The 22,787-nt window shown below is 37.5% G+C and overlaps 1 protein-coding gene across 3 annotated transcripts; it reads left to right on the plus strand.

Annotated features, from left to right (window-relative positions):
* The first annotated feature begins 12 nt into the window (after positions 1-12).
* Positions 13-22,343, plus strand: MTRR (5-methyltetrahydrofolate-homocysteine methyltransferase reductase). 3 transcript variants are annotated; one of them, XM_072034954.1, is made up of 16 exons: positions 13-137; positions 419-652; positions 2,348-2,530; positions 4,814-4,967; positions 5,385-5,502; positions 6,559-6,931; positions 8,637-8,759; positions 9,640-9,793; positions 11,414-11,502; positions 13,027-13,207; positions 14,404-14,446; positions 15,854-16,040; positions 18,089-18,207; positions 19,590-19,682; positions 19,777-19,956; positions 20,921-22,343. In XM_072034954.1, exons 3-16 carry the CDS (start codon positions 2,387-2,389, stop codon positions 21,063-21,065), a joined length of 2,103 nt encoding a protein of 700 aa, XP_071891055.1. In that variant the 5' UTR covers positions 13-137; positions 419-652; positions 2,348-2,386; the 3' UTR covers positions 21,066-22,343. The 3 variants fall into 3 exon arrangements, with proteins under 3 accessions (XP_071891055.1, XP_071891054.1, XP_038031687.2); XM_072034953.1 differs by having other exon boundaries at positions 478-652; XM_038175759.2 differs by having other exon boundaries at positions 79-193; positions 478-652.
* The last annotated feature ends 444 nt before the right edge of the window (positions 22,344-22,787 follow it).

Genomic DNA, 22,787 nt, shown 5'->3' on the forward strand with positions numbered 1-22,787 from the left:
CCCGCCTGCTGCTGCTGCTCGGAGCCGCGGCCTCGCCTCCGCCGCCATCACGGGCACCGCGGGCCGCCGGGAGCTTCCGCCGCCCTCACGGCGCTGCTCGGCGCGGCCGGGCTCGGTACTGAGGGGGCCGTGCTCGGGTAGGGCTGTTGGTGACGGGAAGTCGGGAAAATGGCGTTTTGGGGAAGAAATAGGGGTGAGAGGAAAAGCACGAGGGTCCTAAGGGGGTGGTGGTGGCAGGACCGGGCGCTGGGAGCGCTGTGGGGGGCTGTGGTTGCTGCTGGGGCTGCCTTAGTGCGTCAGGCACCGGCCCTCCTCAGGGGCAGCTCTCCCCCTGAAAATACCAAAAATAATAATAAAAAAATACTTATTTCCGGTGCAGTAGGACGTTTACTATGCGATTTTATTTTATCTTCTGAAGGAACTGCTGCTTGAGACTGCTTTTGGTGAAGTTCACGTGTCTCGTTGTCTCGGTTGCAGGGTGAAAGGTACTGCGAACAAGCCAGTATCTGCTGAAAAAATGATATATAAACTGACCTGTCTGTGAAACCACAGTTTCACAGCCCCGTTTGAAGCACCACAGAAGAGTGTGAGGGTCCTGCAGAGGCATCGTGTGGGCCAAGTGGAAAACTGGTCGTCTTTCTCCTTTTCTAAGGTATGAGAAAGAACATACTAATAAAGAAACCCCATTTCACCTTTATTGTTTTTTTCTCCACAGCCAGACATTGCCACCTGCTGACAAAAGAGCAATCAGGTTGGAAGCACAGCACATGACTGGGACAGATCTCTGTTTGTTTCACTACTGAGGGTAGTGAAAATGAATTTCGTATGAACCCTTGTAATTTCTATGTAGTCAAATGGTAGTATTTCTTTTGTAAAAGGAGGGTGGAAAATCAGTCTGTCGATTATTTGGCTTGTGCATCTTTTTCTGTGCACATGAAGTCAGTTATTTGAATGAATTTAAATATTTTTTAGGTAAAACAATGTCAATTTAAAGTAAAAATTGTGCTGGAAAATGTAATAGAAAAAATACAACTAAAGCCTTACATTTTCCTAGTAATTTCGTGTTTCATGGAATTCGGGTATGGTACAGGCACTGTACTCTTAAGAAGCTGTCATTTAATTTTACCACATTTGTTTTACAAGTGTGCTTTAAAAAAACCCTCAGTATCATAATAGCAGATACGCCCTGCAATACCGTGGGGAGACATATTTTGCCATATGAATAGAGTGCAGTATTCTTTTTCTGTTTTCCCTGGAAGAAACAAGGAAAAAAGAAGTGCCTGAAATTATTTTGCTACAGGTCTACGTAAATTGATGTATGTACTTGAATCAGTGGGCGGTGCCATAGGTGAAGTACAGCAAACTGGGCCCAGGCACATGAAAAAAAAGTCTCAAGTTTGGAACTAAAATTGCTGAGTTTTCATTCTAGGTATTCGAGTTCTACTGTAGCTCCCAAGCAGTAACAAAGCACTAGCAGAAGATTAATTTGCAATATATGCACAAGAGACATTTTAATTGTCTCTCTTATTCACTGCTTCTTGAAGTTGACCTCTTATCTTCTGTCTTTTGTCTGTGTCAAAATCACAAAAGAAAAGCTTGAATGAGAGAGGTTTTATGGGACAGGCAGATGGATAAATATGTGCATCTTGTTTCTCCTTCTTCTTTCAAGACTTTGGGAAGGAGTGAAATTTTACATTGCAGAAGATTTCTCTAAGATTTATTTCTTATTTGAAGAAAAAACATCAAAAGCGTAAGCTCAGGAGTTGTATAAGAAGCTCCTTTTTGAAATAGGGAATGAAAAATAATGCTTACGTTTAAAAATACAGACATAGAGAATGGCATGTAAGAGCATTCAGGTAAAAAAAATAAAATGCTGATTTCAGAGAAGAAGAAATTAAGAATTAAAAATATTGATCAAATGTTGTAGTTTGATGTCACCAAATTATGTATTTTGTTTTTTTTCAAATGCATCTCAGAAAGCTGACTAAAGCAGTCAGTAACCTAAAATGGAAAATAAAACTTATGTAATAAAAAGAGTATTTATTTTCATGATTTTTTTTCCTGTATTGTATTGCTTATAAACTAGGTTCTGAGCTTGGCACTCTGCCATATTATTGCAATATCAAGATAGTACAGCACACTTAACTGAATTCTTCATATCCTGGCCTGCAAAGCCTAGTTGTGAGAAAAGACTTCTCTTCAGAGTTGATGCCCTGTTTCCAAGTTAAACACCAATACTGCTATCCTTTTAAAGTATCTCTTTTTAATCTAATAAACAGGGCAAAATCGTGCCATTCCGCATGCAGTAAATTCGCTTCTTTTTCTTTTTTTTTTTTTTCCTCTGCAGTGTCTTAAATAAAATTTAAAAAGTACCCTGTTTTGGAAAATGTGCTGTGATTTAAAAAGGAGGTTTTTGCTCCTCTATGCAACACAGAAAGGGCAGGCAAAAGCCATAGCTGAGGAAATATGCGTGCAAGCAGGTGCCCGCGGATTTGAAGCTGATATGCACTGTATAAGTGAAATGGACAAGGTGAGATACTCTGTGCTGTTTTGAAAAAGAGTTATTTAAGAGCTACGTTTTTCTTCATGTGCTTGAGTGGTGGCTGTTAATAACAATGAGGTCTGAGCACATTTATCTACCTAAAATACATCATCTAGTTTTAAATTTGCAGGTTTTAGGAATCAATAACATGGATCGATACTCATGATAGCCTTCTGCCAAATCTTTCTGGTGATTTTTCATACTAGAATTGTAAATGAGTATACGTGATCTCTGTTCCTAAAATCAGTACAGTGACTTCTCGAAAGCTAATTGTGTGTGCAGTACTGAATGAATTCATTATTTGTCGGTTAACTTTCCTGTCAGTAGAAATTATTATTCAGTTTGTTTGTTGTTCATGCATTGGAAAATTTGAGAAGCTTATAAAAATAATTCAGTTCCCTTTTAGCAAGTTGCTTTCTTGGGGGCACACTTTCTTTTGTAGCTGGACATCTGATTTTGAATGAATGCTCTCCAAATATGTAGCAAAGTCGGAGATTCTCCTTATATTCTTCCATTTAGTTTCTTCTGTATTTGACAAGTTTGTAGATTAGTTTCAGGAAGGCAGCAGGCTGGGTATTTCTAGCCCTGTTAGTGGCCTGCACTTGAATAAATGCAGTTTGTCAAATTTGACAAGACAACTCAGAGCTGGGAGTTATTGATGGGGCATAAAGGTGCACTGAATTGAGAATGTGAGAATTAAGCACTGAGGAGAAAATTCTACGGCTTTACAGATTTCATTGCTTAAGCTTTTCATTTGCCTTCACTGTAAATAAAGAGAACCTACAGAAGTGTAGTTGTAATTAGAGGAGGGAAGGCAGGATGACAATTTACATCAGCAAGAGCATGTTTGAGTTGTGTGACCCCTTGTGAATTCCTCTGGGTAAGTTAGATCTGACAGCTTACTCCACAACCTGTGTAGTTCAAAGAGGTGTGTGTGTGCCTGAGGTCAGGAAGTGAGATGCTTCTGTTTTGTCCATACTAGTCAGTCAGAAGGCCCGGCCCTTTATGCATTTGCTGGGTATTTCTTTGAAACTCTTCACACGTTTGCTAAGGAGAATGTAGTGGAGCAAGCAGGAATTTAATGAACTAATCCTAACTCTGTTCTAATACACCAGCTTTTTCTTTTGAAGCTTTTATCTTTTTTTTTTTTTCCATGGGACACAATTTTATGTAACACTTTTGTTATACCAGTAGGCCCTTGCATTTTGTACTTGAAGAAGAGACTTTTATTTGTTAATGCAATAGTCACCTGTGGCAGTGCACTGAAGTTCTCGTAGTTATTAAATCATCTGTGAAAGCTCTGCAGATCCAAATTACTGGAAGAGAGCTGCTAAGGCTTTTTCATTTATTTATTTTTTTTTTCCCCACAACTTATAGTTCCATTTTGGAAGCTCAGGAATTTGTGTGTGCTTGGAGTTTACTTGATCTTGTAAAAGACAAAACTGTTTTGGAATGTCCCTGGATGGCAACTCACTGAGGTCTGGCAAAATACTTGAGAAATGTCCTGGCATGCTTACTCCTGCTTCCTCTTCTGCTTCTCTAGACCCCTGCTGTTGGACACTGCCGCAGGCAGGATGCTGTTTGAGGTGGCAATTTAAGTTGCTCCTTCCAACTGTTCCTAGGTTCTTCAGGAAAGTTGTAGAAAACAATGACAACAGCAAAACCACTTGATAACGTGTTTCTTTGTGTTCCTAACTTTTCTGGATTTCAGATGTAAAGAGTAACCTCCACATGCCTAGAGAAGGAGATACAGTTTGAGTGATTTATGAAGTGAAGTGTTTAGAATAAAACTCAAACCCTGAAGTTTTGAACTTCAGTCCTGACACTGCCTGAAACAATTAAATAGTATTTCTTGCAGTCTTTGTGTATATTTTCTCATATCTCTATTGTTTTATTGGAGTGCTGGGAGTGAGTTTAAACTGAAACCAACATGGAGCAGTTGTAGGAGATGGGGTTGCTTCTTAAGGCAAAGAGGAGGCTAAGGAGTAACGTAATTGTTCACATGCTTTCTAGTAGACAGGCTACCATTTTTCTTCCGTTCATGTGGTTCTGTACCTTACATTAATAAACAAAGTTACAAACAGGATTACAGTTTGCATCCACAAAAGAACTTGTAATTACATGAAAGCGTTTCTGTGGTTTAATATAGGTAAAATGAGATTAAATGCTTTTCTGTGTACCTTTGGGAAAAGGAAAAGAGGAAAATAATGTGCAAGGCCACAAATACGTATCAAATGGTGCCTTATAACTTACTTGTTCTGTTCATTGTAGTATAACTTGGAAGGAGAAAAGGATCCTGTAGTTATTGTTATTTCCACTACTGGTACTGGAGACCCACCAGACACTGCCCGCAAGTTCGTTAAGAAAATTCAGGATAAGAACTTGCCACCTGATCATTTCGCACACCTCCAGTATGGATTGTTAGGTGATGTAGTGTTTTGTATATTATTGGCCTCACTCTGTTTCTAATTATTTCTACTCCTTGCATTTTCCTATAAGAATGGTTAGGTTTTTTTAAAGCCCCTATCTAAAGCAGCGTTATTCTGAAGTGTTAAATATCTAAAGCAAAGTATTTTTGAGTAAATTCTACATCTTAGATTTGTGAAGGAAGAACAACTTTTTCAACGATGCTTTGGGACAAACACAGATTTTCTTTCTTTTCTTTCTTTTCCTTCTTTTCTTTAAGTCATAAAAGTGTCATCCTTACACACACTTAGATGTGTCAGGTTATCCTGCTTGCCTGCAAGAAAATCCTGTATTTTAATTTTAGATCTTTATTAGGTCGTCTGTGACGCCTGTGTGGCTGGCTGACTGACATGATTTCTTTCCTTGTATTTGTTAGGGCTGGGAGATTCAGAGTACACGTTCTTTTGCAATGGTGGAAAGACAGTAGATCGACGACTTCAAGAACTTGGTGCCCAGCACTTCTATGACACAGGATTAGCAGATGATTGTGTAGGGTAAGAACTGAATGAGTTTTGCATACTGGATAAACAAAATCCATAATCAGGTATGATTTTTACTAAATGCTTTGAACTCTTTGAAATCAGCTGAGTCTGATAACACCTCCTAGGAATGAGTCCTATCCGAACCTGTGCTGTTTCAGTCTTAATTACATTTGAATGGAACTGCATTTTTAAAGTCTGAGCAAGCATCTGTAGTGCCTATAAAAATGGATGGCATTCAGCAGTTTTAGAAATTAAGGAATTCAGAATAAATAAAGGCTTTTAAAATTTTGTCCAAGATTACTGAAGTAAGTAAAAGCAGTTCCATGGCATGTATACAGTGGGGCAGCTTTAGGTGAACTGTAAAATGTTTTTTAATTTTTTTTTTGCGTTTTGCATAAAAAAAGCCTTTTCTTGTAAAGGAATTATATAAGATGTTTTTAAAATTACCGTGGAAGAATAATGTAAGAGAACAATTCCCTTTCTATTCTGTTGTTCTTTCTGGCCAGTAGGCTGCAGTCTTGGCTTGCTTATTTTGAAGTACAGATTGTAATAGTTCTGTTCATGATGGCACAAGACAGTTGAAAACAAACATTGCCATAATCATAAAACTTTTATCTTGTTCTAAAATAGTAAAAAATGGAATGTTATATTTTAAGATACTGATATTGCTGTTACACAGTGAAAAGTTTTGGGTTTTGCTATCATCCTTTCTGTCACGAAGTTCAACATTAGAAAATAAAAATGAGAAACTGGAAAGTGAGCCTACTGCAGACTCCATAAACTTACATTGCGTTAGTATGAAATGCAAATACTTGTTTTAACAAACAAGTCATTTAGATAACACAAACAAGTCATTTAGATAACAGCTGCGAATATATATAAAAAAGAAAATGAATGGTGTATTTTTTACTTTTTAACTTTTTTGCTCTCTTCATCATTTATAAATTAACAGTCCAGAAAGTCACAATGAGATCATTCCTCTCTCCCCTGTTCATCCTTCCCCTTCTCTCTCGCTCTTTCCTTCTGTTTTCTTTTTCTTTTTTCTTTATTCTTCTCTTTCCTCCCCAGGTTAGAACTAGTGGTTGATCCTTGGATTGATGGACTTTGGCTTGCCCTCAAGAAAGTGTTTCTATTGCAGAAAGAAAAAGAAGGCATGAGCAACGATGTTAGTGCTGTTTCTAGCACTCTCTCTGCAGCCGCCTGTGTTGGGCATGAACTAAACTTAAGCTCAGAAATACAGAACTTGAAACTAGAAGATGAGGGAGATGCAAGTTCCGATGTTTCATCACGGAAACCGGTTGACATCAATCTTCTGGCTTCATCTAGAGACACAGAACCTTCGCTTGTTCACTCTGTCCCTCCCATCTCTCAGGCTGCTCTTAATATCCCTGTCTTGCCACCAGAGTATATAGAGGTGCAGTTTCAGGACACCCATGGTGAGGTAAGGAATTTTGAAGTTTGAATGATGAAAGTCTCTTGTCTTCTTAGGATCATGAGTTCAAAAGAACAAATGGATACATATCTAAAGGAAATACATCCCTGAACACAGGAGTTTTATTGATTTTAAATGAAAAGTCCATTTATATGGTAAGAATGTAGTCCTTAACCATATGAATTAAGGCTGCTTATGTTGAAGTATAGAATCACAGAATATCCTGAGTTGGAAGAGACTCAGGGATCATCAAGACCCAATCCTGGCACTGCGCAGTAACACTCAAAGAATCAGACCATGTGTCTGGGAACCTTGTCCAAATGCTTCTTGAACTCCAGGAGGCTCGGTGCCATGGCCACTGCCCTGGGGAGCCTGTTCCAGTGCCCGGCCACCCTCTGGGTGCAGAACCTTTCCCTAACCCCCAGCCTGACCCTCCCCTGTCCCAGCTCCATGCCATTCCCTCGGGTCCTGTTGCTGTCCCCAGAGAGCAGAGCTCAGCGCCTGCCCCTCCACTCCCCTCGTGAGGGAGCTGTAGGCCGCCATGAGGTCTCCCCCTCATCCTACTCTGCTCTGGGCTGAAGTATAATTTAACTAAATAATAATTTGATGAAGGAATGGCACTGCAGTGCTGGGAATGGAAGAATTAAAATAATCAGTATTCAATTTATGTGTTTTAAATAAATAATCCATCATGTTCAGACAGTGAAAATTCTCCCTATGGAAAGGAGTATAGTACAACTTCAGTTCAGATTTTTAGTACTTGCAGAATGCCATGAGAGGGTTTAAAATTCTTCAAAATACTGCTGCATATTTAGTAACTTAAACTTGTAAATACATGATCATAATTTTCCTCTTGAAGGGAGCATATGCCTACAGACCAAAAGTCAATGCGCTTTCATTATGAAACCATGTAGAACCAAGTCCTGCTGTACAAAGAGAAGAATTAGCATAAGCTAGTGATCATTTCCAGTTGGTGAATTTAGCGTTCAGAATGAACTGGAAAGTGTGACTCAAACTTTTCTGATTGCTTGCCAAAGGACAGATGTTTTGGTTATCTCCTCAAGGGAGCAGTGAAGACTGGCTGCCATAGAAGGGACAGGGAGACAGTAGCTGAGTGTGGTAACAGCCAAGAGGGCAAGGGCCCTATTCCCCAGTACTCAAGTAATGCCAACCAAGAGATGGCAGCTGGGATCAGCCAAAAGAGCAGATGTGGGAATGAGGCCGATCTGAGGCCGAGCTGTTGAGTTAAGCAATCCAAATTACTGAAATGAAGATTTGTGATGTAGAGGTTCCCTTTTTGTACAGACTAACACTCAGGTTGAAAGCGATGCTAACGGTGCTTAAAAAGAAGGGCTGGTCACTAACCCATAAAATGAAATCGGCTGTTTTTAAGACAGCTTAATAAAGGAAACGACTAACTTCATTTTATAATAGTATAGGCCCATTGGGCTGTTAAAGCTTATGGACCTTTTATAGTTGAATGTATGCCTTGTACTACTTAAATATGATTTTAAAAAATGTAGAACAATACACTCTGTGTGTGTGTGTATATACATGTTGAAGATGCATGTTCTTCCACCTCATTGTCTTGAATTGTTTCCTAAGATTGTTTCAAAAAAAAAAAAGTGCCAGCAGTAATTCCTGTGTATTATACTAAGCTGTCGTTCAGCTACTTCGCATTTTTTAATGTAAGTTTTCACGTCTCCTTTTTCAGAATCCACATCCATCCATACTGATTTCAGAGGGAACAACCTTCGAAGTGCCAGTTACAAAAGCAGTCCAGCTCACTAGAGAAGATGCGATAAAAACTGCGTTGCTTTTAGAACTCGATATTGCAGTAAGTTAGTGGTGGCTTTTTTCTTTTTTAAGTGGGCAGAAATGTAGGGTAAAGAGCATGTGTGTTATACATAATAACTGGGGGAAAAAGATCTGATGGCTTAAAAAGAAAAAAGAATTCCCTCTAGAACAGGATGATGTCAGCTTAGGCTGATTCACTTTTTAACTGCAGTCTGATTTGTTCACTGAAATATATGGCTCCAAAGAAGCCAGAACTTTACAGAAGTTGTAAATTCAATACCCGATCCATGGAATAACCATGGATATGGTATTGAATTAAATATGTAACCTACAAAATACTCAGAAACTCTGTATAGTAAACTGTGGTTATTCGTTCTGGTAGGTAATTACACAAGCAGTAATTTGAGTAGCATAAGCAGGAGGTAAGAATCCTTAGTTCATTATCTTGGAGCTTTTGAGATCTGAGTCATCCTCTGGAATTCATTTCTTCTGGCTTTTTAACATAGTACTTAAACTGTTAACTTCTGTTACCTTAGATGTATTCAGTATAAGGACTTCATTTCTCTGTTGTTCTCAAACCAGAAAACAAAGCACATTGGTGGTTAATGATGTGGGCTGATTATATAACACCTCCTGTTTAATGCGTCATTATTTTTCTTCTGTTTAGACTGCTCAGTGGTTTTTACTAAAGTGTGTCCAAATATTTAAACCAGATGAGGAAAAGTTTTTCTAATCAATGAAGTTAAACCAGCAAGGAAAACATGAGTATTAGTTTCTGATGTCATCGAAACAGAATCCTAGCACAGAGCAAAAAAACGTACCTCTGTAATAGTAGGAAGATTGCTGTTAGGTATAGGAATACAGTTGTCTTTTTGGTTTATCTTACAATTTTATGGAAATGATTTCATATTTTAAAACAGAATACAGCCTTTGACTACCAACCTGGAGATGCCTTCTGTGTAGTATGTCCCAACAGTGTCAGTGAGGTGGAAGAACTTCTTCATCTCTTGGGACTTTCTGAAAGAGGGGAGTGCTTTGTTTGTGTAAAGGTTAAGGAGGGCACGAAAAAGAAAGGTAAGGTGTGATGTGCTGGTCATAAACAAGTATTCCTTTCTGTGTTAGTAGTAGTTGGTATGCATGGTTCTGAACATTTTTAAGTTCAATACTGGGACACAGCTGTCATTTTGTAGAGGCATTTCAGAAGTCAGAGATACGTTGGCAGGAGAGGACACAAAATGCTGCTGCTTGTTTTTACTGTAGATAAGTTAACTTATAATGGGAACTTCAGTCTGGTATTGAGGTTCCTCTGTGCTCCTTCATGTTTATGGAGATAAACCTTTAAGCATATAACCGAACATTTCTAAGTGAAATTTCTCAGAAGTACAGCACTTCACATTCATCTGCCTTACATCCTGGGAGGGCTGTGCTCTCAGAGCAGAAGTCTTAGTGCTGCTGCAAGGTGCCTTTTAAGGGGCTCATTGCCCTATGTGTATCCTCTTTGTGCAGCCTGTGAATTCTCTGATGAAGTATGTGAGATCAAGTGAGGGGACAAAACAGAGAAATTATCTAGCAGTGTGGCACATAGTCTGTTGAGCAGATCCTGCTTTCCCATAGATGTCCTTTATTGTACATATGAGCATCCTTGGAAGAGGATTGAGTACTTATTTTGAAATGCTGTCAGCGTGTTCCAGAAAAAGTTCATAGAAATATGAAAATGGATGCTTCTTTCATGCATTTTGCTTATGTCAATCCTCTTACTGTCTAAGAGTAAATTTTGTTCTTTTTAGCAAGAGTTCAGTCAAGTAATGCTGATACGAAAACATAATTTAGCAAGGGATATATTCTTAGACCAAAATTTATTAAAGGCCTCTTGAAAAGAGAAACGTACAGTAAGAATGAGTAACTAGAACTTGAAGCCAAGAAACAGCATCAACAGAAATCCTAACATGCAAGTGGGGTCTGTAATTAAACAATCTGGGACTTGCAGAGCTTGTTAATAAGTTTTGTCAAGTAAGTGATCTTATATTGCTTTTGGGGTTAGCTTAGAATGGGGAGTAGCTGCTTTAGCATGGCACGTCACAAGGCTGAGCCTGCCTGGACCCATTAAGAGGTAGCCAAATGCTACCTGTGGACCCTGGCTGATTCCATGAAGAGGTAGCCAAATACTCCTTTGGTTAGATCATTAGAAAACATCAGCATGTTCTGATTTTTCAGGAGTATTTATTCATGGAGGGGGGGAAAAATGTAGATGATCCTTTTCCTTGTAAGCATTCCTCAGAACTTCTCCAAGATGAGAAGTGGCAAAAAGGCCTTGAGTGGCCTAGCCAAAAAATAAAAAAATAAAAATAATAATAATAATAATAATACATGTATTTGAACACTCATGTATTACACTTTTCTTCTTGTTTCCTGCTTTCTTGGTAACTTTGTTTTTGGTCTTTTCTTTGGAAAACCTGTTTAGTTTAAAATTACTGTTTAGTTTAGTTTAGTTTAAAATAGCCACAAATCAGTTGGGCTCAATCATACAGAATTGAATGAAGCTTAGGTATATGGTATTTCTTGAAGGAACAATTAAATATGCATTAATTGATATTCTGTGATAGTTCTATCATTAATTGATAGTTCTGTGATGCTATTTTTGGATGTTAATAGATGTATTTTTGTGTTTTTTTTTTTTCCTCCCCCCTAAACTAGGAGCGTCTCGTCCACAACACATCCCTGAAAGGAGCACTCTGAAATTCATTCTAACCTGGTGTCTGGAAATAAGAGCAATTCCCAAAAAGGTGTGTGTTTGTTTTCACTTTTGAAGGGAAATCCATGGTAAATCTACTCTGTGTAGCTACTTCAAGTTCTGTCCTTGCTTTGTGTCTTGTTGCTGTGTTTTTGGTGAATAAGGATTGTCAGCTTGCATACTGCTGATTCCTTGTTCCAAGAAATTTTGCTCTTAGTGCTTTATTGGACAAACTATGAGATACCAAAATCCCCATTACCATTCTGTATTCATAAGTAATCTGGAATTACATAGGAAAGTGCTAGATAGTTGGTTCCATATAATTGGAAGGCTGACAACCTGGTTGTAGGCATTGTAGGCATACTTTAAAGCTTTTCTTGAGAATTTCAGTAACTGGCAGAATTCAAAGATTTTTGGTTGCGTATTTGTTCTCAAAATGTGTGTTTATTACTTCTCTTATATTTTGTGCCTGGAAAAAAATCAGAAGCTTGCAATTAGAAATGCATGGGTATTTCTGGTATTGTCAAAACACATTTTAAAGATAAATTTGTGTGAAGTGTGAAGTTACAGTTGTGTTGCTTGGATCTGTGAAGGAAGTCAGTTTTTGGAAGGACTTCTCACTCAAGTGAATTTCACAGTAGGATCCAGCATGTCATTATTAGACAATATACTGTAGAAGAGAATCATTCAGTTGAGACAACCTTTTCAGCACTACATGTAACTGTTTTTGAAACCTTTTCTCAATAATAAGAGTAGGCAGAGGGTGCTGTCTGGGGAGTATCGCCCAATCATATAACCTATCTGCATTGTTTCCTGCTCAGAATAGAGTGCCGTGCAGCTCCATAATCTGGAGTTATTTTCTGGAATCTGGTGTTTGGCCAAATTACTTTTCTGGTGTTCTTTTGTGTAGAGTAAGTACTCTGATTGCACCGGCTATTTTAGATCGCTTACCTTTTAAGCACTGTATCTATTTCCACCTTGCCTTTTGGAAAACAAACAGACAAAACAAAACAAACCCTGGAACTACTTGCATCTGAATTTTGCTTTATATTGCAAGCTGTACTTAATCTTCCCTTAAGAAAAGCTTGCACTACCATTAAGTAGGCATAAATACAGCATAAAACACCGCAGTGACATTTACATGACTCATAAATACCATACTTTATTTACAATAATACTGCTACTAAGACTTTGTATTACTCCCTTCCCAGCTTCTGTAACTTGGCAAATGGTGTTTTGTCTTGGACTAATTTGTGTTATGGGGCTGTTACTAAAGTGCAAATACATAAATAAAGTCTTTCCTAAGTTTGGGTTTTATCTGGAAATGCCTTTTGTCTGTCTCTTCCCTCAGTCAGGCAAAGTAGGATTTTTTGACCTACTAGCTTGCCCCAGACATTGAGGGATGGGGAATAGGGGTGTAAATGTCACGGTAGGTGAAAGTGTACATTGGAAAATAAATTGTATTATTCATTAGCCTACAAGCTGGCTTCCTATCTCCAGGCAACACAAGCTTTTCCTGGGTTTGTCCAACTGGAGTATTTCTTTTTACCCTCCATTCTTATTTTCTTCACTCCAGGCATTTTTGCGAGCCCTTGTAGAGTACACCAGTAACGCAGGAGAAAAACGGAGGCTTCAGGAGCTTTGCAGCAGACAAGGAAACTCTGATTACACCCGTTTTATTAGGGAGTCAAATGTTTGCTTGCTGGATTTACTTCGTGCTTTTCCAAGCTGCAAGCCTTCACTTAACCTGTTAATTGGTAAGTGACTGATTTAGGTTTCATTGGATTTAGTTCATTCTGAAAATGCATCAAACTAAGTGTTGAGTTTCCCAGGATGGGGGTGACTGTTCAGTTACCACTGTAGAAATATTATAGTGTCCATAGTGATCAAATGAAAACTACTGCTGGGGGCAAAACTCTGTTCTACAGTGGTAGTCTGTGGTCTTCATTCTGCACTTTAGTCTCATACCTGTGCTTCAAATGACTCTGGGTTACTCCTGTGCATAAAAATAAGCATAAGATGCTTGCAGGATTAGTGTCTTCAAGAAGTAATTCATCAGCTGGTTGCAATTCAAAAAGCCATGTTTGTACAACTCCTGATATCCCTGCCTTCGTGTTCTTATTCTTGCATTTTTATCTGCCAAAACAGAAAGCTTTTTCCACTACATTTGTGTTTATGTTATACCCAACATACTTGCAAAGTTCCTTGTATGAAACATGGAAGGAATGAGCCTTGAAATGCAGCCATCTCAAATGCATCTGAAAATACTGACAGTTACTTTCCAGATTAAAAAATGGAATTTCTTAATGTGTTTCATTACGTGAAACAAAACAATTGCTTTTTATGGCCTTGTGATCGTGTTCTTCATTACCCCTTAGTAATTTGTAGGGATTTAAAAAACAAGTAAGTAAATACAAGCTCTGATGTCTCATACAAACTATGTTGTGTTTGTTTTTTTTTTTTCTTTAGCTGTGATTTCAAAACATTAAATAGGTATTCATCAGAGTTTGAAGTCACACTGCCACATCTGCTTCTAGGACATACGTATAGCAGAAACATTCAATCAAATAATTCCTTTTGTCAGCTTTTCAACTCCATAAAGCACACTCAGATGAAAGGCAGGGAAAACTAATTTTGAAGCTTCACCGTGTCCACTAACTACTGGCATCTCTCCTGTGTACCTTACAGTTGTTTTTAAATAACTAATAACCATATAAATTAACTTTTATGGCCTTATTTTATTGTATCTCTGACAGGTGTTCCACAAAGCCTAAAAATTATTCCTAATAGGGTTCAGATCCTAGTACCTTATTTATGAGAAACACTCAATGTTAATAGAGTAAAATTATAGAATGCTTGTTACCTGTTGTAGTGTAAGCACTCACGTAATATTTTGATTTTCACTGGGCTGAATCAAACAATAAGTGATATCTCCTTTTCTTTAATTTTTCAGAACATCTTCCTAAATTGCAAGCCAGATTCTATTCAGCTTCAAGGTAATGACATGTTCAAGTTGTATCTTTAGTAATTTGTGTGCTTTTTTCTTCAGTGTATACACTACGATCTTTTAGAGAGCAAACTTTAAAATGCTTTTGTAAGGCCATTTTGCTTAGAATAGTTGATCTTGAATTCCTCTGTATCATATTGAAATCTGAAGCCCTGATGCTGTTTTCTCACCCTTTTCTCTCTGTTGTGGTTTTAACACATGGGCAGCTCGGCACCACACAGCCACTTTCTCACTCTCACCAGGTGGGGTGGGGAGAGACAATCGGAAAGGTAAAAACACAAGAAATCCTGGGTTGAGAGATAATGATAGTTCACCAGGTAAAGCAAAAACCACATGTGCAAGCAAAGCAAACATGGAATTTGTTCACTACTTCCCATCAGCAGGCAGGTGTTCAGCCACTTCCAGGAGAGCAGGGCTCAGTTTCTTGGGAAGACAAATGCCATCATTCCAAATTCTTCCCCCTTACCCTAACTTTGCTGAGCATGACCCTACACTATGTGGGACATCCTTGGCCAGCTGTCCTGGCTGTGTCCCAGCTCCTGGGGCACCCCCAGCCTCCTCGCTGGCAGGGCAGCACCAGGAGCTGGAAAGGCTTTGGCTGTGGAGATTAGAATCCAGCTGTTTTTCTTTAACACAGTTGCTGCACATCTCTACAAAGGGCCAGCCTTCCTTAGCTTAAGATATGTGCATTATTACTTTCTTGAGGCTTACAGTCTCAGATGCTGCTTTGCCTATCTCCCTCTTCCTTACAGGAATCCCTCCAGCTTCCTAAAAAATCACACTAGGAGGCAGTTCCTACCCAGTGTTTTTTTCATTTGCAGTTAGCCTATTACAATACTGACTTTATTTCACTATAAGGTAAAAAGAACACAGTAACATGAGCAATGCTTCAGATCTTCTGCAAGACCATCCAGTGAAAGCAGTAGATCTAAAGAAGAAAGAGAAGAGAACAGAAGGATAAAATCTGAGGGGAAAAATTATTATGTCCTGGTTACCAAAATCAAACAAACAACAAAACACCACCACCGGAAACAACAACAACAAAAACAACAACACGACCAATCAGAAAATACCACCAACAAAACACAGGTCTTGACTGTTTCAAACAATGCTGTTTAGAGTGTCTTGTAAGAGGTTGGTGGATTTCTCAAGAGCAAGCTCACACGTGTAAATCTTACAGAGAGGAATTCTGATTGAATCCTATAGGCATTGGCCTTTGAGTCCAACCTTAAGAAAATTTCTAACTGCATATAAATATTACATAGGTAACTGAACATACCTTGATTTGGGTAATATGGTTTGAGTTGAAAATGGACCTGCTGTAAGATAGCAGAGCTATTTTGGGTCATTAAGTTCATTTTTATTTATTTATTTTTTTATATTTGCTTCTTTACAGTTCAAACTTGTATCAGCCAGGAAAACTGTCCTTTGTTTTTAATGTTGTGGAGTTTCCTGCATGTCCCACTAGACCAGTCTCACGGAAAGGAGTATGTACAGGCTGGCTTGCTGAGTTAGTTGCACCTCTACTGCACCCCAATAAAAACACTCTGAATACGAAAGAAGGAAGCCCTCCAACTGAAGAGGTATGAATGTTAAGTCTAAATTTCCATAACTGTTACATTTATACATGTTTTGAAACAACTGCAGGTTTCATTGTTTGCAGATTGTTGAAATGCAGATGTTTACAGATGGTTGTACTGCAGATGTTTTGGCAGGAGCAGTATGCTTGTTCATTTTGCAGTAAGTTAGGACACAAGGGAAAGGCTTAAAGCTTCATCAGGGGAGTTCAGGAAAAAAAAGTTCAAGCACTAACATGAAAAAGCTCTTGGCTGAGAAGGTGGTCAAGACTTGGAACAAACTCCCCAGTGAGGTCATCACAGCTCCAATCCTGTTGGTGTTCAAGAAAGAGTTGGGCAATGCTCTTAGACATTGGGTTTAACTCCTAGGTTGCCCTTTGCAGAGTCACAAGTTGGACTTGTTGATACTCGTAGGTCCCTTCCAACTGAAGATATATCATACTGTATATCGTAAAATACATTCTATATAGTGTTGCATATAACATGACAAAAAAACTATTGACATTCTAATATATATTTAAGAAATATGGAAACAATCTTGGTTACAAGGAAACTGTGCTGATAATACAAGGTCTTGGTCTGGCGAATTGTAATGAAAACCCGTGTAAGTTATTTTTAATTTTTAAAAAGTAACTCAGGAAAAACTGATTAATATGTGCATGATTCATCTTATCCCAGTATTCACATCTCTATTGATTTAGAGTATACTTGATTTGCAATATGTTAAAGCTCAAACATGAGGAATAGATGGACTGAAAAAAACAAACAGAAGGATTGTTACAAATTAAGTCTGAAAAAAAACGAGAACTATTTGAATCTGCTGTGCAAGCTAGAATTCAAAATAGATAAATGCTCAGCAATACACATAGGTTGCAAAAATATATGGAATAGCAATACAAAATGGATTAATTTATTTCCTAGAACAAGTGTGTATACCAGTTGAATTATTCTTTTTAAAGGAATGACAAATTTGGAATTCTTAATAGGGAAGATAGTCTGTTAACTCAAGTGTCGTTTGAAATAGTAAGTATTACAGAAATAGAAGCATTGTCCCCGCACCAAGAATTATACTGTTCTTTTTTTAATCATCATCAAACAGAAAAATTAGTGTTGTTTTAACATTGTTGTGGATTTAATGATAAGAAGGGTAGTGTTAAATCACTCAGGTTTACAGAACAAAGTTTAAATAACTTGGTCTAGTTTTTAACTCCTTAAACTTGAAAGTGAATTCAAATTGTTTCCTAATTAATATGCAAAATAAATTGGATTCTTGCTTATGATTTTAATGAGTAAAACTCTGCTATTGCTGCTGCTGATTTTTAAAATGGTCTTCTGAAGAGTTAAGAATGGTCATCTTTCATTCCATGTACAGTCAGAAAATGGGGCGTGGCTCCTGTGAAAATTATAATCTGTCTTTCTTTCTGACACAGATCTGGTGATCAGAATTAAGAGCATACTAGTGGAATGATATAAACCATTTTCCAAGGTCTTTGAGCAATTGTTGGACTCTCCTTACCTGTGTGCCATTTTGGACTTCCTGTAAAACTTTTGTGAAAATTAAGAAAGCGAGCTGGGTATCGGTAGACTTTAATTCACTATAAACAAATCTCTAACCATACTTCACAGTGCTGTGGTTCACAGTGGTTTTTTGTTTCACTTTAAAAAAGAAAAAAAAACAACCATTGCCTATAAGAGCAGTAAACAAGCCTAGCTTCCTTTTGTGCACCGTTATCACACTTTCCATGAATTCTAGAAATTCACCAAACTTACAGTGCAGTCCGCTTTCATATTCAGAAGCTCATGTTTGGTTGGCTTTGCCATATTTTTATCCAGATTGATTGATAGATCTGTAAATAGGGCATGCTTTTCAGAAGCTCAAGTGAAATTGTTTTCCACGTGTCGGTGTGGGATTAAAAGTAACCTCTGAAGTTCAGGATTTGAAAGGGTGTCTGTACACACACACTACATAAACATTCTGAAGGTTCTAAAAATGTCATGATACTTTCACTTCTTAAGAATACTCTTCAATTGTATTTTGTCTGATTTCATTTTAGATATCTATTTTTGCTCGTCCAAACAATACTTTCCACTTACCTTCAGACCCTTCTGTCCCTTTTGTGATGGTTGGTCCAGGAACAGGAATTGCACCATTTATTGGTTTCCTGCAACATAGGTATGTACCAAATTTTTAAATGAAAAACAATCTTTCTATGTTGAAAAAAATACAGCCTCAGGCTTCTAAGTAGAAAAATTAATCTATTTTTAATCTTTTTCTTTTGGAAAAAAATGGTGTGGGTTTTTTTGTTTGTTTGTTTGTGTTTTCCTCCCTCTTCTTTGTTAAACCAGAAAGGGCAAATCACAAATGTTTTTATGAGCTGTTTACAACTTTGTCCTTTTTTCTCTTTGTAATGCTTAAGGAACTCTGTACAAGGCAAAAAAGGTAACAAAACCATGACAAAACAAACAAAAATAAGCATCTAGGGTATGTTATTACAAGGGACACTGCTCTGGTTTTTGCTCATCTTCTGACAGCATTCTTTGCTTTCATCTCCCCATCTACAGCAGTGTAATTTTGTAAGGCATAAAGAAGCTTGTTCAAAGAGTTACAGATACATGCAGAATAAACAGGAATAATCTAATATTTGGGTGGTAATGTAAGCTTTATAGGTAACCAACATATCATTCCTGTGTGACTTATTCATACTAGCAAGATAATGGAATTTCTTGCATCCTGTAATAATTATTTTTAAACTGCTCTGAGAGAAAGGTGGTGTTTTGACATGATGCTGCTGGCTCCATGCATCTGCTTTAACCAGATCATTATGTACCGTCCTTTCTACTACTAAGTATTAACTTAATTTTATCCCCCAGATATTTTTATCTCTCAGATTTATTTTGGTTTGTATTTTAAAGAATCCATAGCATTTCGTAAGCATTTAATCAATGCTAAATAAAACACCTCTCAAAGTATAACTAGAAAGCAGCAGCTAAAACCCCTGTAAAGTAATATCTTCAGCATTATTTCAAGAAAATACAATAACTTTTCTTATGGTGTAGTGGTAAATAGATTGTTATTCATGGACTCTAAGAGGTTTCTACAGCTAAATGAAAAGCATGCTAAAAATGGTTTGTGCTGAGCTTTCCCTGGGTATTTTTACAGTGCTTCTAACGAGGGTTAAGGGGTAGCAATCTCCTTATTCAGCAGTCAGAAGTGTTTTGTGAGATGTTCAGAAGTGCCAGTCTTCACTATTCCCATATGAAACTGTGACAAAAAAAAAAAAATAAAAAAAAAACAATTAAAACTTTGAATTTAATTGATTTTGAATTGGACCAAAAGTGAGTACTCAAGAAAATCAGAGAAGAAAGGTTTCACTGTTACTTACCTTAAGCCATTTCACATTAATAGGCCTCTGGACAGCCGGAAAAGCACTACTGTAAATGAGAATAAGGTTATAGGAGTTTTAGTTTCTGCTCTTGATAAAAAACATTGGGTTTACATACAGTTGGCACAGTTCTTTTTTTTTTTTTAATTATTTTTTTCTTTTGGCTGTTTAGGCAAAAGCTGAGGGAAGAACATACAGACTGGCATTTTGGAGAGACGTGGCTGTTCTTTGGTTGTCGGCATCATGATAGAGACTATTTGTTCAAGCAAGTTCACTATTTAACATTTCCTGTGTTAAATTTGTATTCATGGGGGATGCTTATCTCAGAGCCATTACTAACACTTTTTATTGCCTTTCAGAGATGAGCTCAGATGTTTTCTTGAAAATGGGACTTTAACTCATCTTAAGGTTTGTTTCTCAAGAGACTCTTCAACTGCAGAAGGAGCCTTGCCTAAGTATGTGCAAGATGTCCTTAGGCTTTATGCTAAGGAAGTTGCCAGAGTCCTGCTGAAAGATAGCGGTTACTTCTATGTGTGTGGGTGAGTATGTATGTGGAGATGGACGGTCTCAGAAAGTGAACAGTTTGAGGTTTTAGAAAGACTTCGAGCTGTATGAAAGATAGGACCAACATGTTGCTCAAACATCCTTCCTGGAATGCCAAAATTTAGTCTGCTATGTCCATTTTTATACATGTATAATACAGTTACGAAAGAATAGTTTGTAACTACACAGTTCTGCTTGTTTCAGTCACCTGTTATTTCTTTTCTTTTAGTATTCAAATAAGTTGTAGTAGGATTCAAACTAATTGAATGTTTTGAAAAAATGGGATACTTGAATCCATGAGAAGATAAATTGGACAGCTGTGACATAGCAGAAGCCTCTGCTGCATTCCGGGTGTGGATAAGCCAGGATGCTACCTGAATATAGAAATTAAGATTTGTCATTACAGACTCCAAAATTCTATTGCCTTTATGAAGTTCCACAATAGTAATATATTTTACAGTGGGAAGCCTTATGTGTAGAGGCTAGCTTACCTGGAGGTTCCATATTTTTTTTAGGAAGTTTGTTGGTATATGGTCAACTGAACATTGGGCTTTTTGTCAGTATTTTCTCCTGCTGGAGTAAATGTCTATTATTTGTATTAAAAATAGCATTATTAATAAGTGAGGTTTCTGTGTATGATGAAACCATACGGGGATATAATACGGTACTTCAGCAGGTCCAGTTCTCCCAAAAAGTAAATGATTATTCTGTGATAGCCTAATTGGCGGTGCAAGTTTTTTGATGTGTATTACCATGCACTGAAAATCTTGTAACATTTGAGAGAATTTCTTGTACTTGTCAATGCTTGTCTATGTGAAAACTTAGTGGATGACTTGCCATACAATATAAATTTTTTTTGTTTGTTTTTAATATATTTTCCAATATTATTCTGTTTCTGAAGCTGTTGATAAAAGGAAAAATACAGTATTATGCATTTTACACCTACTTTTTTATTTCCAGGGATAAGAAGCACATGGCTGATGGTGTAAGTGATGCTGTAGTGGACATTTTAAGCATGGAGATGGAAGTTGACAAATTGGAAGCAATGAAAATGCTGGCCATGCTTCGAGAAACAAAACGATATTTGCAGGATGTTTGGAGCTAAATATTTAGCTTTTCTCATGCCCTTACAGCACAAAAGATTTTGTGTTTTACTTTCACATTTATGCTTTTGACTAGAAGTTGTTGTCAAAAGTGCTGTTGTCACACACATTTTAGCTTTCTCTGCTGATATTTCATACAGGAAACCTTTTAAAGGACAGCAAACCAACCTGTCTTCTGAAGTGTATTGTTTTTAGTAACATTGCATAATAGTGCCTTGATTCTCTGACTACCGCTTTCATATAGAAAGTAAGAACTTTTGCACTTGTACAAGTATAATTGTACGTTTACATTAGGTCATGTATATTTTTTACTATAATGTATAAATAAGCTACAAAGTAAATGCGCAGTAATCTGTGCATCATCAAATACATTACTGACTTGCTAGGACTTATTTGAATATTTTTTAATACTATTTTCCTTCTACACACGCACATACATATACATGTGAGTATACATACATACATGTGTGTATACCTATGTATTTCTATTTTTGCTTATGCAAAAATAGTAGGAATGAAGGTCCAGAATATTGCACACAAATTTGCTGCAGAATTTCACCTCTTTTTTTTTTTTTAATACTTAGCTTTTTCATTGCATCATTCTTATATCTCAGTTTTGCTGCACTCAGTGCTGATCCCTATTAGATTTTCATGCATTTTAAGTTATTTTCATTCCTGTCTCTAAAATGATTGTTGTGTGATTTTTTTATTTAAAAGTCAACAGTTGGGTTGAATGTGATTGCTGGAGAAAATACTGCTTAGTAAATACTTTTTAGATTTCTAAGGTAATATTTTTTTTAAGTTGAACACACGCAATGAAATACAATGTTTTTAAAGCAGTTACCCTTACTTAAGACAATTCACTTCAGAAATGAAAACATTGGAAGCAAGTTGTTGGAATATCCATTCTTCTTCCAAACAAGTGCTGTACGGAGTTACAGTTGGAAGAGCGAAAGTATAAGTTATTCATACTTCTCTTCAGATCTCTCCTCTTTCCCTTTACTTTTTCTAACTTCTAAAAATTCATGTCATCTTCTTGATCCTTTGTCGTACTAAGGTCTTTAAAGATAAACACAATATATGAGAGAGTGTTGTAGACACATTGTTGTATATTTCCTTGGGAGAACTCTCATTTTGTTTGTCCTTAATGCATAATCAAGAACCACATGACTTACTCCAAGGCTTGTATTTGCCTACTGATTATTTGTTAATTTGTAGGTAATTCAAGAAATGTTTATGGAAAAATTATGATCAGAATAAAATCATGTTTTTAAACTGAACGTTTTAATGAATTGCCTTATCATGCAAGTTAAATCAAAACCTTTTCAAGGTTCAAAAGAGTTTGCAGATGGCACCAAACTATGTGGTGCAGTTGACACTCTGGAGGGAAGGGTTGCCATCCAGAGAGACCTGGACAGACTTGAGAGGTGGGCCTGTGCAAACCTCATGAAGTGCAACAAGGCCACATGCAAGGCCCTGTACCTGGCTTGGAGCAAACCCAAGCACATACAAAGGCTGGGTGGAGAATGGATTGAGAGCTCTGAGGAGGAAGGACCTGGGGGCGTTGGTTGATGAGAAGCTCAGTGTGAGCCGGCAAAGTGTTCCTGCAGCCCAGAAAGCCAACCATATCCTGGGCTGCATCAAAAGCAGTGTGGTCAGGAGGGCAAGGGAGGTGATTCTGCACCTTTGCTCTGCTCTTACGAGATTCCACGTGGAGCCCTGTG

Source organism: Anas platyrhynchos, chromosome 2 (genome assembly GCF_047663525.1).
Source record: "Anas platyrhynchos isolate ZD024472 breed Pekin duck chromosome 2, IASCAAS_PekinDuck_T2T, whole genome shotgun sequence".
Classification (NCBI taxonomy): Eukaryota; Metazoa; Chordata; class Aves; order Anseriformes; family Anatidae; genus Anas; species Anas platyrhynchos.

Excerpts from the sequence above, each read along its gene's own strand:
- MTRR (XM_072034954.1), top strand. The coding sequence starts at position 2,387 with ATGTGCTGTGATTTAAAAAGGAGGTTTTTGCTCCTCTATGCAACACAG. Across the intron at positions 4,968-5,384 it reads CCTCCAGTATGGATTGTTAG|GGCTGGGAGATTCAGAGTAC; the intron begins GTGATGTAGTGT and ends TGTATTTGTTAG. Across the intron at positions 11,503-13,026 it reads TAAGAGCAATTCCCAAAAAG|GCATTTTTGCGAGCCCTTGT; the intron begins GTGTGTGTTTGT and ends TCTTCACTCCAG.